This window comes from Sorex fumeus, unplaced genomic scaffold (assembly GCF_029834395.1).
Source record: "Sorex fumeus unplaced genomic scaffold, SorFum_2.1 ptg000063l, whole genome shotgun sequence".
Taxonomy (NCBI): Eukaryota; Metazoa; Chordata; class Mammalia; order Eulipotyphla; family Soricidae; genus Sorex; species Sorex fumeus.
This window is the reverse complement of record NW_026606120.1, coordinates 34,631,058-34,644,927: the sequence shown is the minus strand read 5'-3', so window position 1 is coordinate 34,644,927 and position 13,870 is coordinate 34,631,058. Positions and strand designations below refer to the sequence as shown.

Below are 13,870 nucleotides of genomic sequence, written 5' to 3'. Positions count from 1 at the left end.
GGGAAAAGTATCACATAGGCAATTCTTATTTTAATCTGATCTTTTAACTCTTCATCAGCAAAGAACTGAGTAAATATAAAATTCATAGAAAGATACACACACACACACACACACACACACACAATTAGTCATTCTTTCAAAATGGTCCTTGTCTCATGTTTATCCCTGCTGTTCTCAAGAATACTGGGAAAACAATGATTCTCATGTTAATAACCTTTGATTTAGGTTCTTTAAGCCACTGGATGGAAGTAACAAAGCAAGTTATGATACTTGACAGACTATGGTTACAAACGTCTCTAAAATTCAAATCACCTTATTCTTACTTTCAAGGAATGGGAAGTTAATTTCCATTTCATTATCTTTAAGTTTTCTATAGAGTACACATAGCTAAGGAACAATGGGAAAATCAGGTACCAAAATATACTTTCACATACTCAAAGCTGACAATACATTTTACCAGAAATAATATTATAGCTTGGGCTGGGGGGCTAGTGCAAATGACTGGACTGCATGCTTTGCACTGAGGCCCCAAGTCTGACCCTTGGCACACAAGAACTGAACTGAGCACTGAACTGAGCAGAAATTCTAACACCACAGAGTATGGGCCCCCTAACAAACAAAAATAAACTATTTGTTTCTTACTACTAACAAACGCCGCTTTTGGAGTGACTAGAAGAACCACTGGTGCTGGTGGAGCTGCAGTGGAACCAGGATTATAGCCAGTGATGCTGGGTGGGGAGGATGGCGCGCTGGGAAAGGAGCCCAGGGCCTCAAATACACATTTGCTGTAACACTGAGCCACCTTCCAAGCCTTGCAGTTCACTTTAAATGAAGCGCTTCAGTTTGAGGCTGTGTTCTACAGCAGTGTTCTTAACTAGGTTCATATGGCCCTCAGTGCCCCCAGGATATTAATAAGGGGAACCAAAAATGAAAACTGCCTAAAAAGAGGCAAAAACCCTTATGGACAGGTGGCAAAGGAAAGAAACAAAGCAAGAAAGGGGGTCAATGGTTAGAAAAAGGCTGAGAAACTGTTCTAGAGATCTTCACGATCTAATACTGATCTCCATCTTCTCCACAAGGAGAGAATCTAGCCCAGCCTTTATACCTTTACTCCCTTTGTTCTTGAAGTTCTACTCATTTCTTCCAGGCTCAAAGACTATTTTTTAAATTTTGTTTTGGGCCATACCTGATGATGCTCAGGAGTTACTACAAGCAGTGCTTGGGGGACCATATCGGATACTGGGGACCAACCCCACGTCAGCTGTGTGCATGGTCAACCACCCTATGGGCTGTACTATCTCACCTATCCATTTCGGTTTGATTCCTCTCTTCTAAAATACTAGATATGGAAGGAAGTAGTAACTAGTAAAAAGTAAATATTTATTATATTTTTTATTTTGTAATAGAACTGGGGCATGAGGAATGTAGGAGAAATTGAAAACCTTGGACCTAAAAACTTGACTCATCTTTGCCACTACTTTATCCTGAAATCAACGAACAAAGCTTGGGCAGTAAGAAGAGTTTTAAAAGTAGGGAAACTTTTTCTTAAAAGTAGGAAATCTCAGGGCTGGAGCAATAGCACAGCGGGTAGGGCATTTGCCTTGTACAAGGTCAACCCGGGTTTGATTCCCATCATCCTATATGGTCCCCCGAGCACTGCCAGGAGTAATTCCTGAGTGCAGAGTCAGAAGTAACCCCTGAGCATAGCCAGGTATGACTTAAAAAGAAAAGTAGGAAATCTCTCTCTTCTTTTTTAGGGGCCTGGGGATGGTGGGGCAGTGGGGAAAGGCTGGGGACACACCTGGCAGTGCTCAGAGCTGGGGATTAAACCCAGGATTCTTATATGCAAATCATGAGCGTAGCCCATTGAGCGGTCTCTCTCTCTCTCTCTCTCTCTCTCTCTCTCTCACTCTCTGGCCAAAAGGAGAAAAACTTCAGTTTGCCACCTGGGTGTACTAGTTACTAAGCAATTTGTTAATTACTTGTTTTGTAAACTACTTCCCTAGATGCATCTGATGTTGAAAATGAAAAAATTACAGTAATGTTACACATCTTCTTGTATAGTCCTCAGAATATGTGCATATACTCAAATACTTGCACATACCTAGAAGGGCTTGGAAAGAGGTGGTCAAGGTTTTCCCCTTTGCTTTTTTAGTCACACTAGGCTTGGTGCTCCATATCCATGGGGTGCAGAACTGAACTGTGCCTCTACACCTCAACACAAGCTCCCTAGCTCTCTGCAACATTTCCTGGCTCCAAGGGTCAAGATTTTCCCTCGCTTTCAGATTCCAACTTTAGGGCCCTGAGATAAGGCTTGTTTTCTTGGCACTAACCAACCCAAGTTCAACCCCCAGCACCACTGGTTGTGGTCCAATCCCTCCTCCTCCTAAAAAAAGATTCCAACCAAAGAAACCAAAGAAAGTTAGCAGAAATTTCATTTCCTCTTAGTATTCTGAGAAGAAAAAAATTCTTAAGTGACAAGATTCTCCTGACGAGATCACTTGTGGTCAGTTTGGTTGTTTTGTCTGATGTTCATCTGTGACAGGAGGCACATGGCACACACGACTGATCCAAATGTTAGAAGATCACTTCTAATTTACTTTCATCTAATTCAAGCTCAGCTGGGAACCTGGCCCCATTATAGATCAGCACCTCAAGAGTTGTTACTCTTCATTTAACAATTCAGCAGGCAAGGCTCACAACCACCACTCACTTCACAAGAACATTCAACGTTGTAAATTGACATTAAATTTGTTGCTACAACTTAAAACATCTATTCTTTGGCTAAGGCATTGAGTGTATTACAACGTAAAACTGAGAAGGGAAAAAAAACAGGGGCAACAAATACTCTATATAGTCTCAACTTCAGTAGAAGACAACTTCGGGAAATCATCTTAAATTTCTTTAATACGGGCAAACGCTCCAGTTAGGGTCACGTGAATCAGCATCTAGTATTCCCAGTCTTATCTAAGCCTAAAATAAAGGTATCAGGTATCCAAGCGCTTCTGTAACGAGGCTATTTCCTACTTCGATTCTTCCACATTTGCCTCCCCCACTGAGGGGCGACAGGAAGGGGCAAGTGCTCTACAATCAATCCAGCCTCTTCAAAGTTCTGTGGTGGGCTGACAGAACTTCGCATAAACTTATTTTCCAGCAAATGAATGAATCAGTGAATGTCTGGTCTACCTAAGCAGACCTACGTCGTTTAAAAAAACAAAAACAAAGAACCTGAGAGAAAAGGGGTCGGGGACAAAGAAAGTCTGGACAGAGGCTGCCGCCAACAGTGGACAGCGGGAAACGTTAGGCGACCAAGCCTTTTCTTCCTCACTCCCCGGGACAGGGATACGTGGAGTTTCTGAACTGGCGATCGGCACAGCAAGGCTCCTAAGGTCGCTCCCCCGAGGACAAAGCCTGCCCTCACCCAGCGGCTCTCCTGGCAAGCTGCTCGGGACCACGCGGCGCCGCGCGCCTGACAGAGCCGGGCCCGCACACGCGCGCGCGCGCACGCACACACCGCACAGAGCACGCGCGCCCGAGGCGGCCTCGACCTTCTCTCTCTCCCCCCCCCCCACACAGGCACACGCACGCCACACTGAGCACGCGCGCCCGAGGCGGCCCCGACCCTCTCCCTTTCTCACGCGCACGCACGCACGCGCGCCCGAGGCGACCCCGGGCTTCTCTCTCACGCACACACACACACACACACACACACACGCGCCCGAGGCGGCCCCGATCTGCTCACACGCTCACGCGCACGCACACACTCGCGGCCGGTGCCCGAGGGCCACCGCGCAGCCGGGTCCTCAGGGAAGACAAGGGCCAGCGCTCAAGGTCACCCGCGCGCCCCGACAGCCGTCCCGGGGCCACTTCCTGGGCGGCCACGTGCTCTGGCCGCGCCGGCGGGGCGAGCGCGGCGTGAAAGGCCCAGGCACCCGGCGGGGCACGGCCCCCGAGCCCCGCACGACCCTGGCACGGCCCTGCCCGCCCCCGAGCAGTCCGGCCTCCAGAGTCGCGAGGAAAGCGGGGTGGGGGGCGAGGCGACGCGTCACTCACACAGGCGCCTGCTCCGTCCGCGAGTGCCTAGCCGCCGCCGGCCGCCGCGATGCCCTTTGAAGGGACAGCCGCCCCCAGCCGGCGGTTATAGTCCGCCCCGCCCCGCCCCGCCTGCGTCACTTCCGGCAGCACGGCTTGCCCTCGGGGCGGGGCTTGAGGAAAGCGCCCGCGGGCGGACGTGCGAGCGCACCCCGACGCGAGCCTGAGGCGCGCGGCGCCTGCGCGGCTCGGGCCCAGGGCGCGGAAAAAAGGCGCCAAGTGGTCGGGCTCCCGGGACTGCACGCGGGCGAGGCCTCGCGCCGGGCCCTCGGGCCCGCGGGGAGCGATCTGCTTGCCCCCGGCCAAGGTCGGACCACCGGAGTCCGCTCTGAAGTGACTCCGCCCAGTGCTTCAGAACTCTTTAGAAGCAAGCAGGGGGAAAAACCCTCCTTACAAATGAGCATTTGGGATGTATAAACGGCATACTTTGCATCATGTGTAACACGTTAGGGAGTGGGGGAGGAGTAAAACTAAGGAAACAAGCGATATTAGGATGATAGCATCGCTGGTGGACTTTGTTGTTCATTGTTACAGGATTATGCAATGCATGACAAATAAAATTGAAATCTTGTCACTTTTTAAACTCTTTGCAAACTTTGACACCCTCTCCCCACTTCCATCAATAATCTACAGTACCGTGAGAGATTAGATCCATGGCGACAACGGTTTACAGATAAAGCACTTTCCAGGTTAGATACCTGAAGGAGATATGTATTCTCAGCTGGAGCATCATTGAATTTTAATGCAACTGCATAGGGAAGGGTTAAGAGAGGAATGGTTGGATACTGAGGTCTGGGTGTAGATTTGAAATTCATAAATAGGCCAGCTGAGCCCCAGTCCCCTTGCCATACTGGTGGGATCTTTAAAAAAGTACAAATCCTGGTGAAAATTATATTAAAACAACTAGATAAAATAGGAGGAGAGAGATTAAGTAAAGCACTATGAAAATTCAAATTTAAAAAGTTTACATTCACTAAAAGAAATAACTATAACACTAAGAGCATACCGGTAACAATTTCCCTTCATGTCTTTATTTTTAATAACAGACACTGCAGTTAACTGTCCCTTTCTCGTTATTTGCAGGATGTGCAAGGAAAGATTTGCAGGATCTCTCTCCTCTGCAATTTCAAGTAGTTGAAAATAAAAGTGTTTTACTTTGTTGCAGAAGCTAAACATGCTGATAGGTAATTTTGCTTTGTCTAGTATTTTATCAAATGTTGAAAGATTTTTTTTTAAACTGTCATAAGTAAAGATTTTTTTTGACTGTCATAAGTAAAGAAAATAATTGAGGTCTTAGGGAAAGAAATCGAAGTCAAAGAAAGGTAATTTTTAACTTTCTTGAACCTGGGTTGTATCATCTCTAAAATTGGAATAAAGCACTAGGGGATGTGACTCTGTAGAGTGCCTGCCTTGCAAATGGGAGACCCGAAATTTGATTAAGGGACACTGCCCCACATGCTTAGGTGTGATGCCTGACTTTCACAGTCTCAGCACACTGTAACTACATATATTTGAGCACTTCAATCAAGCATCCACATGCCTGCATTGCAAAAAAAAAGCAAAAGAAAACCATTTTAATAAAGAGGTTTTTTTTTGTTTTGTTTTTGGTTAGGGGCCACATCTGACAATGCTCAGAAGTTACTCCTGACTCTGCACTCAGGAATCACTCCTGGTGGCTCAGGGGACTATATGGGATTCTGGGATCAAACCCGAGTTGGCATCATGCAAGGGAAGCACCCTACCCGCTGTACTCTACAGCCCCATTATTTTGCATATATATATCACATATATATATATGTGATATATATTCTCCCAGCAGCCCGGCAGACCTCCATTACCTCCACTACCTCCACTACCCAGCCGCAACACATCATAAAACACTAAATACAAGATTACTGCACCATATTTGAATGCATTGAAATATGGTTTGAAGCATGGGAACACCTATAAGGGCAATTAGACGCTGCCCTAAAAGCCTCTATCCCTCTCGGAGTGCCTGGCAAGCTACTGAGAGTGTTTTGCCCACACGGCAGAGCCTGGCAAGCTACCCGTGGTGTATTCGATATGCCAAAACCAGTAAATACAATGCGTCTCATTCTCCTTACCCTGAGAGGGCTACCAATATGGCAGCGTTAAAAAAGGTGAGGAAGGAGAGGCTCATAAAATCTCAGGGCCGACCTAGGCTGCCAAAACGAAGAAGGACAAATATGACTGTCTGTACTTTCAATGCACGTACGCTGGCATCGAATGAATCCATTGAGGACTTGATGGTGCAAGCACGAAAGATCAAGTATGACATCACTGGTCTGACTGAAATGAGAAGGCGTCAATCAGATCATACCGTTTTTGACACTGGGGAAGAACTGTTCCTCGGAACATGTGACAAAAGAGGCGTCGGTGGTGTCAGTGTCCTTGTCAACACGAACTTAGCCATAAACATTGATTCATTCGAATACCTAACAACCCGAATCAGACTATTACACATGAATAGATGTGGCTCACTGCCAGCAGTTTCTATCTTCGTTGTCTACGCACCAGCATCCAATTATGATGAAGGAGAAATTGAGAAGTTCTACATGGAGCTGGAGACGTTCTATAGAGAAGACCACACCTTCTACAACATCATTCATTGTCAGTGATTTTAATGCCAAGATAGGACAGAGAAGATCAGCCGAGAAACTCCACATCAGGACCCATGGCCTAAAATGGAACGAACAGGGTGAGAGACTGTCTGAGTTCATCATGTCGACCAAGACCATCCATGGTAACTCACAGTTACAGAAGTCCGAATCTAAACATTGTACATGGGAATCTCCCAGTGGACAGTTCCACAATGAAATTGACCACATCATATTCAATCGATGATTTTGCCTGACCAATGTCCCAAAATTCCAAATGGGATCGTACCACCATCTCCTTCGTGCAAAATTCTACTTCACAGAGCGGGGAGGAAGGGCTGGAAAGTTTAAGAAGAGAACTCCCAGAATGACCACCAACTGGGAGCTCTTTGGCACTATTGCAGAAACATGGGAAGATGCCGTTGTTGACAACATTGACAAGGAATACAATCAACTGGTTCAGCACCTCCATGATTGTGTGAGGAACGCCGAGAGAGAGATAGCCACAAAAAGACAACTGTCTTCGAAAACTCTCGAGCTTATTCACCAACGTGGATTGGCACAAGCCTCTGGCAACTGCAAGCAAACGTCCGAGCTCGCAAAGCAGTGCAGAGAAGCAATAAAGAAAGACCTCAAAGAGAGAAGAGCAGCAGTGTTGGCAGATGTGGCAGAAGCTGGGAAAAGCATTCGCAATGCCTGCCTGTCCTTCGCCAACTACGAGACAAAGATGACGGCCCTCTGATGTCCTGATGGATCTATCACATCTTACAGAAGGGCAATGGAGAAGATTATCCATGACTTCTACTCAGATCTCTTTGATAGCCACATCCACCTACCCACATACCAAATTCCGCAGGATGGATATGTCATTCCCAAAGTTCTCCCTTCTGAAATCCGACACACCATTTCGTCGGTAAAGAATCGAACAGCACCTGGCCCAGACAATGTCAGACCCGAACACTTGAAGAACATGCCGTCAGTACTCATCAATACACTGGCTCGGCTCATCACACACTACCTGTCTGAATGCAAGGTTCCGTCCCAATGGAAAACCAGCAGGACTGTACTATTGTACAAGAAAGGAGACATCCATGACATCGGCAACTATTGCCTGATCTGCCTGCTGTCTGTCGTCTATAAGCTGTTCACTCGAGTCATCCTGAATAGGATTAGTAGAACACTAGATGAAGAACAACCATGTGAGCAGGCTGGTTTCCGAAAAGGATTTAGCACGACCGACCATATCCACACGGTAACCAAGCTCATTGAGGTTTCGCGGGAGTTCAAGATGCCGCTCTGTCTAACGTTCATTGATTTAAAGAAGGCCTTTGATTCTGTTGAGACTGAAGCAGTTATCGAGGCACTAGCCAAACAGGGCGTTCAAACTCAATACATCAGGATCCTTTGTGAGCTGTATTGCACATTAACTACCAGGATCTCACCATTCTACAGGGAGGTGATCATTGATGTCAAGAGAGGGGTTCGGCAGGGTGATACTATTTCACCGAAACTCTTCAGCGCCACCCTCGAGAACGTCATGCGATGACTGGAATGGGAAGGAATGGGAGTGAAGATAGAAGGTCGGCAACTACACCACCTGCACTTCGCTGATGACTTCGTTCTTATAACACCAAACATCAGCCAAGTGGCACAAATGCTAGCCAACTTCGACCATGAGTGTGGAAAAGTTGGACTACAGCTGAATCTAACAAAGACAATGTTTAGGAGAAATGGTCTCGTTCCTGATGTTCCATTCACTCTCAATGGGACAAACATCTCCGAATGCAACAGTTATATGTACCTAGGTCGAGAACTCAACATGACAAATGACCTGGCACCTGAGTTGCACAGGAGAAAAAGAGCAGCTTGGAACGCCTTCAAGAACATCAAAGAAATAGCTAAGAGGATGAAGAACCTCCGGCTCTGAGCACATCTCTTCGATTCCACTGTTCTTCCTGTATTAACATATGCCTCAGAGACCTGGGCCTATGAAAACAGGATGAGAACGCTATTCGGGTCTCCCAAAGAGGAATTGAAAGAGCTATGCTCGGAGTATCACGCTTCACTCAAATGAGAGAAAGAATCCGAAGTTCTGATTTTGTCGATGGTCAAGAATCAGGGATGCTGTCTCATTTGCCAAGTTGTCAAAAATCAGATGGGCTGGACACATAATGAGATTTGGAGATGACCGCTGGACTAGAGTCATTACTGACTGGATTCCACAGGACGTCAAAAGTTCATGTGTTGGGGGTATGGTGCCGCCAGCAGGTCAATCTGTACCTGTGAGGTGAGTGCATCAGCAGCCTGATGGCACCTTCAGACTTCCAGATACCCCAAAATTGCTGCTGTGATTTGGCCAGACCCCAAAAACTTGGGGCAAAGTTTACCAAGAAAGTAAATGGCCAAAAGTTAGGTATGTGGGAGACACACCCACAAACCACCTCCGGCTCAGCTATATAATTGGAGGCATGGCCTCTCTGGTTCCTGATTGAACTGCTTAATGACCATGATCCCAGCTCTCAGAAGTGAATCTCAGAACCCAAAGGCTTTTGGCAGAAATGCCTCCTGTTCCTGCAGTAGGTTACTGGCTCTGGGCCACTACAGGTGGAAATAGGTTTCGTGCCTCGGCCAGTTCCTCCTGGCAGCCTGGTGACCACCATCCTCCAGAGGCCACTGGACAGTCAGGTTTGGGCCTGCAGTGACGAGACACACGGGGCCTCATCACATGGGGGTGGAGCTGACTCTTTCTTCCCATCCCAATGAGAACCCAAGTTGCCGCCTACAAACGGCCTCTGATCAAGCTGATTAATAGCCATGATACTGGAGATTCAGAAACAAATCTTGAAACCAGCAGCTTTTGGCAGAAATGCATCTGGACTGCATACAAGATGGCTGCCGGCTCAGAGCTTGGAAAGCCAGGTATGAGCCGGTGGTGACGTGGCAACTGCAGTCTCATGGGAAGGGGGGCGGTACTGGCTTGTCCTTCACGCCCTACTGAGGTCGCGAGTTGCCTCCCACAAGTGGCTCTCTGGTATGGCCATGGCTCCAGAGGCAAAAGGACTTAATCCAGAACCCGGCAGCTTGCAGAAGAAAAATGAATGGACCATGCGTTAAACTACGGCTCCATGCCTCCCCAGGAGGGAAAGGGTGTTGCTCCCTTCAGTCTTTTTTCCACCCTGGCAGCAAGGTGGCCACCGCCTCAGAGCTTATAGGAAAGCCAGGTATGAGCCAGCAGTGACGGGGCAACTGCAGTCTCATGGGAAGGGTGGCGGTACCGGCTTGTCCTTCACGCCCTACCGAGGTCACGAGTTACCCCCCACGAGCGGCTCTCAGGCATGGCCATAACACCAGACACACAGAAACCAATCTCGTAATTATCTGGCTCTTTGCAGAAATCCAAAATCGTGGCCACGTGACATTATATGATTCTCAAAACCACTTATAGAAAACAAAATATTTCACAATGCCTTTTCAGCAATTCTGATTGTTTGGAGGGAAATTCTAAACAATAATGGTGCATCTTTTGTCAAAACAATGAATGTAATCAATGTAGAGAAGAGTTAAGTAGAAATCATCTGCCTCTCAGGCATTTGGAGGGGTGGGAGAGCGGATATACTGGGGTTCTTGGTGGTGAAAAATGATACTGGTGAAAGGAAAGGTGTTTGATCATTGTATGACCGAGACTTAAACCTGAAAGCTTAGTAACTTTTCCCACAGTGATTCAATAAATAAATATAAAAAGAAAAAAATAAAAAATTAAGGTGGAGTTCATGCCCAATTCAATCAGCTAATCAGTGGCTGAATAAATAGCAGTACCCCTACAAAAAAAATTTAAAAAAAAAAGATCATGTGGCCGCCCACCTATGAGATGGTCAGACTTCTTCGTCAAGAGTCTGAACGATCGATTTGACGCTCTTCGTATTCCTTGCCATTGGGCTACATTAGCACGCGACAGGGATGAATGGAGATGTTGCTGGTGCCCGCCCAAGCGAATCGATAAATAACGGGATGTCAAGTGATATATATCTATATATATTGAGATAAGCTTCAGGCTCCTAAAAGTCGACAGGAAACGGGCAAATAATTGATTTGCATGCATTCTCTTGGTCAGCCTTGGTTTGAGTTAGTTTGGGAAGGTGAGGCAGGGTCAAGTAGAGGATAGGATATCTGCAGGCTAGTATTAGAAAGAAGAGGAGGAGGAGGAACAGAGGAATTCTATAGCATTAAAAACATCACTCTCGGGGGGGGTGGCTGGAGCCATAGCACAGCGGGTAGGGCGTTTGCCTTGCACGCGGCCAACCCGGGTTCTATTCCCAGCATCCCATATGGTCCCCTGAGCACCGCCAGGGGTGATTCCTGAGTGCAGAGCCAGGAGTAACCCCTGTGCATCGCCAGGTGTGAACCAAAAAGAAAAAAAAAACCATCACTGTGGGAGCTGGAATAATAGTACTGGGTCAGGCACTTTCCTCGCACATGGCCAACCCGGGTTCCATCCCCAGCATCCAATGTGGTTCTCCTGCACCTCTAGAGTTAGGAGTAACCCTGAACACAGGAGCACCATAGGGTGTGGTCCACCCAACTTCTCATCCAAAATTCACTCTGATTTTTAAATTATTTTACCCCGTATGAAAACTAGAACATTGAAACCCAGGTGAAATCTAAAGTTCCAGTAAGATTCAACTGGTTAACAAACAGGATGGACACTGTCTGTGCTGGAGCCCTGAGCAACAGGAGCACGGAAGTAGCAGAAAGTACTTTGAAGGACCTAAAAATTTCTTAGATAGATTTGATGAGTTCTCTTACATTCCCCATGATCTCCCAAATCTTTGGAAGTGACCACTTGGGTGTTTTGTTAACTTATGTTTTTCCTTCAATCTTATTTTTTGAGACTTTATTTTTAGCATCTTCTCACATCCCATGTTTCATTTATGTTATGTCACATGCTGTGGTTTTAGGTTTGTCTGTGAATTAATGATTTTGAGAGGTTCAATGATTGCCCCAGAGTTTCCACTGTTGTGTCTGGATGAACCTGGAGGCTTCATTTTTTCTGTTGTTAGAAGAAGGAAATCTTGAAAGTCAGAAGTTGCAAATTTCTCACTGGGCTTAATTCTAGCCCAGGTTTTGTCTTCAAGTGATTCGAGATTTAGCTAAACTCTGTAATATACATTGAATCTTTTGTCATGTCTCACATTGAGAGTGAACTTTTCTGACCCTTTTAGAAAAGGTAGCACTGTAGCACTGTAGCGCTGTCCTCCCATTGTTCATCGATTTTCTGGAGGGGGCCCTAACATCTCCGTCTCCGTTGTGAGACTTGTTACTGTGTTTGGAATATTGAATACATCATGGGTAGCTTGCCAGGCTTTGCTGTGAAGGCGAGATACTCTCAGGAGCTTGCTGGGCTCTCCGACAGGGGCAGAGGTGTCGAACCCGGCTCAGCCGGGCCAGCCATGTACAACGCAAACACCCTACTGCTGTGCTATCGCTCCAGCCTTAGATAAGGTAAATAGTATTATTTCTTGATGGAATTGTGGTTAACTTGAAGGGCTTTTAAACAGGTTATTGGACCTAAAATTATCAATCTTAATTCCTTAGTGGTAAAATATTGATACAAGGAAGAGGGAAGGAAATGATGCAAAAGTATTATGGCTAACTTTGGGAATTGTTAATACCTAAAACCATGTCTCTCTCTCTCTCTTTTTGAGAAAGGGTACATCCAGCAGTGCTTAAGGACTGAATCCTGGCTCTGCCCTCAGATATCAGTCCTTGGGGAACAATATGGGATGGCAGAGATCAAACCCAGGTTGCGTATAAGGCAAGTACCTTACCTGCTGCTCTATTGCTCCAGTCCCTTAAAACCATGTCTTAATAAAGGTAACGATCTTACTTTATATTTTTTATTTATCATTTTTATATTTTAAAATATTTTTTATTTATCCTCTGCCCCTCTCAGAGAGCCCGGCAAGCTACTGAGAGTATCTCGTCTGCACAGCAAAGCCTGGCAAGCTCCCCGTGACGTATTAGATATGCCAAACACAGTAACAAGAAATCTCAAATTGGAGACGTTACTGGGCCCGCTCGAGCAAATCGATGAACAACAGGAGGACAGACAGACAGACAGACAGTGCTCAGGGGACCATATGGGATACTGGGAATCAAACCTGGGTTGACCGCATGCAAGGCAAACTCCCTACTCACTGTGCTATCACTCCAGTCCCAGTTGCCTGTATCTTGAGATCTTCTTCAGCAGAAAAAGCCACGGGATTCAAATCTGTTTTCTTTTGCTCTTTGCTGTCACCATCTCAAGAACTGTGCTTGATTTCAAAAATGGCTTAATGGATGATGAGTTTTTCATAAAATAACAAGTATTCATAAAACTTTCATTTTTTATTAAAAATTTTAATTGAATCACCATGAGATGTACAGTTATAAAGTTGTTCATGACTGAGTTTCAGACATACAATGTCCCAACAACCATCCCTTCACCAGGAAACATTGCCACATGCCACCAATGCCCCCAGTTTCCCTCCCAATACCCACCACCTCCACCTGCCTCTATGGCAGACACTTTTCTCTCTCTCTCTCTCTCTCTCTCTCTCTCTCTCTCTCTCTCTCTCTCTCTCTTCCCCCATTCAGTGGGAAACAGCCAGATCTGGGTTAGTATCCCTTTCCTGAAAAGTTTATGAACTGGACAGTTGATGATGAAGATTTGAAACTAGTAACCCAGAATTAAGATCTTGATTTAAAATAAAAAAATCAACAAGCTATTCTGGGACTGAATCAAGCTCTTCTGGTTGAAAATGTTGAGAATGTCTTCCTTATCCTTGATATATAATATGGAGCTATTTGGTATCTATACCAATGGTCACGGTTGGTCACGGTCCTCCCGTTGTTCATCGATTTGCTCAAGCGGGCCCAGTAACGTCTCCATCATGAGACTTGTTGTTACTGTGTTTGGCATATCGAATACGTCACGGTTGACACAAAAATACTAATTAAAAAATATAGGCACACTTAGGTTCATTGCAGTACTATTTACAATAGCCAAAATCTGGGAACTACCTAAGTGCCTAATCATAGATGTGTAGATAAAAATGACGTTGTATCTATACACAACAGAGTACTACTCAGTTCTAGAAAAAGATGAGATTTTGAGCATTGCT

The 13,870-nt window shown here is 46.0% G+C and overlaps 2 protein-coding genes across 2 annotated transcripts in view; both read right to left on the bottom strand.

The window, feature by feature from the left end:
- Window positions 1-4,130, bottom strand: part of TFRC (transferrin receptor) — a 38,239-nt gene extending 34,109 nt beyond the window's left edge. Inside the window, exon 1 of the mRNA XM_056127123.1 lies at window positions 4,054-4,130. The gene's annotated coding sequence lies outside the window, so the exon portion shown is untranslated. The remainder of the gene's footprint in view (window positions 1-4,053) is intronic.
- Window positions 4,081-13,870, bottom strand: part of ZDHHC19 (zinc finger DHHC-type palmitoyltransferase 19) — a 130,410-nt gene continuing 120,620 nt past the window's right edge. The window contains exons 9-10 of the mRNA XM_056126481.1: window positions 4,729-4,840; window positions 4,081-4,420 (exon numbers count right to left, since the gene is read on the bottom strand). Of these exons, the coding sequence (XP_055982456.1) occupies window positions 4,081-4,420; window positions 4,729-4,840 (452 nt within the window). The remainder of the gene's footprint in view (window positions 4,421-4,728; window positions 4,841-13,870) is intronic.